The sequence below is a fragment of the Oncorhynchus clarkii genome, chromosome 6 (assembly GCF_045791955.1).
Source record: "Oncorhynchus clarkii lewisi isolate Uvic-CL-2024 chromosome 6, UVic_Ocla_1.0, whole genome shotgun sequence".
NCBI lineage: Eukaryota > Metazoa > Chordata > Actinopteri > Salmoniformes > Salmonidae > Oncorhynchus > Oncorhynchus clarkii.
The window spans coordinates 58,029,243-58,031,701 of NC_092152.1; the positions used below are offsets into that span (position 1 = coordinate 58,029,243).

The following is a 2,459-nucleotide window of genomic DNA, read 5'->3' on the forward strand; positions in this document are numbered from 1 at the left end:
GAGCGCATGATTCGGATTTTGTGCCTGACTCACTTGAACAGAAGAAGGGATCTTGCAGTAAGGAAGACTCGTCTGATTCGCTGTTGCCGTTTTAAATAGCTGCTATCAGCCACACAAAGAAGGGGGAAAAGTGCTATTAGCAGCCAAGAAAGTGTTTGGCAATAGCTGCTGATCCATGCTCTCAGAGCAGCTGAGGCACAGCACGAGTCCATCCCCTCCTTCTGATGTGCATTATTACAACAAGGGATACCCAATCAAGCACGTATCTCATCGATTCGAACTGCTCTCAGTGGATTTTGAACGCGCTTGGACAAAATAACGGAGCGAGCCAGCGTGTGGGCGACAAGTCCGTCCATCTCTTCTTTCAACGTTTGTCTTTATCGCTCTATCTTAAAACAATATATATATATATATATATATGTTGATGTTTTAAGGGGACTTGGAAACACTGGGATTTTCATACGATGGCTACAGCGACGCTGAGATGCTGCCTTGCTGGTTTTTAAATTGCGTGTGATTACCAGAATCAAACTCCTCATGGATAACGCAGTAAACCAACCGATTGAGTAAGTATGCCATTAACATCTAGTCAACATAAAGATAGTCCAATAGCCCAGGGAAGAATACAATGTTTTGTTTCCATGTGTAGCCAAAGAGTGGAACGGTGCTCTCCTCCTTACAGTTATGCTATTGTATCAGCATTTGGTCTCCAGCATGCATGGATGACTTTTGAAAATGCCCATGAATGAGTTCTATCAAATAGCAAAGCTTACTTTTTTATTCTGTATAGACTGTATAGTTCGCATCAGACACCGTTATGGGGCTGCGGTGAGGGACAGCAGACATGTGATGCTTATATGACAAGAGCTAGCTAGCCATTGGAGGTGCAAGGCACAATAAATGTGACAGCGCTTGATGTTTGCCCCTGTTTGCAGACTTTGAGTGACGCGTTCATTTCGTTTTCCTTTAAGCTTGCCTGTTGCAGCCTCCAACACGGAGTGAGAATCACATTGAGGCTGAAGATTTTTTTCCCCCCACCACTGTACTCCCGGTCTCAAACACACTGTGATATCCAAGTCGAACAGGAAAAAGAAAAAAACGCTTGTTCTTCTTCATCTTCAGATCTACCCTTTCTTCAATGTCTGCATTTTTGTTTGAAAACTGCCGATCTATGTCAGCCTTCTGAAAGCGCCCCGGGTACCGTGTAAGGAAGCGCCTCTATCAAAGAAGAGCGGACCAGCTAGGGATCTCTGGGGCTAGAGAAGAACTCTTCAGAACCCCGAAATAAGCATGCCGCGGAGGAAACAGCAAGCGCCCCGGCGTGCAGCAGGTACGATTCTATGATATGCATGTTATCACCTCTCTTTTTACTACGACTGCTGCGGTATTTCTATTGCCTTCACTCTGGTCCTACCATGTATAGTACTGAATCATGTTCGTGTAGCTACATTGTAGCGTAGGCTACTGTGGGAGGAAATGGCAAATACCCATCCACTCAAAGAGGGATGGTTAGGCTACTAGCTATTAGTTTTTTTGTACTTTCCCTTTGAAGGGGATGTGCTTTTTTTTTTACAACCACGTAGACCACGTTTGATACTAGCCACGTACTATTTTAATAGTGATCTGCATTATCAGCATACTTACATAGCCCATTAGGCTACATAGCCTAGTTATTGGCAACATTGTTTAAATGTTCTCAGTATATAATTTTTTCCAACTTCTGGGGCAACAATGATTCCATTCGATGAACGATCTGCTCACAACAGTTCTCGGAAGACATAAAAGGTTTCCAGGCCGTAGCTCTATCCGACTAGTCAAAGACAACTTTAGCTTTGATAGGTCTCTCTCTCCCTTTTACCCTATTTTAGCCTACTCTCCCTTCCTCCCTCCGTAGGGTGCAGATATTGACTCCTTGAATTGGAGATCTATAAAGAAGCGCAAGGAAAAGGGGGCTCGTGTCAGCTGACTGTCATGATTTCCTTTGATGCTCGTTTGGGGCTTTGTGCATGCTAAAACATTTGATCACAAAATGTCAACTTTCGCCTAGTTTCCCTTGGCTGATTTCTCCTTTCTGGGAAATACTTAAAGATTATTTCGCAGCCGACTCTAGGGGAGACGTGGACTGGAAGAGGCTTTTAATGGACAATTGCCATCTTTGATTTTGACGGCTGATTGATTGCCCGTCATTTGGCTCGTCTTTGATCTATTCTTTCCGGATAAACACAAATAAATCACTCCCCATAGCAACGCCGGTTCACGTGACGTCATGTCTGGTATGACAACTAGCCATTTAAAACATCTTTAATTGCTTCTTTTGTACTTTTCACGTTGTCAGAGCCAAAGGCCACATTTAATTTTATCTTCTATCTCTTAAACATAGAGAATAAACCACACAGACTGTTCCAAATAGGCTTTAATCAGATCTTACTTAGGTCATGGAACACATCATATATTCTACT

General features: G+C 43.2%; 1 protein-coding gene across 1 annotated transcript in view; it reads left to right on the plus strand.

The window, feature by feature from the left end:
* The first annotated feature begins 489 nt into the window (after window positions 1–489).
* LOC139411349 (teashirt zinc finger homeobox 3b) overlaps window positions 490–2,459 on the plus strand; it is a 34,961-nt gene continuing 32,991 nt past the window's right edge. Inside the window, exons 1-2 of the mRNA XM_071157610.1 lie at window positions 490–566; window positions 972–1,330. Coding sequence (XP_071013711.1) covers window positions 1,291–1,330 — 40 coding nt within the window. The 5' untranslated portion in view covers window positions 490–566; window positions 972–1,290. The remainder of the gene's footprint in view (window positions 567–971; window positions 1,331–2,459) is intronic.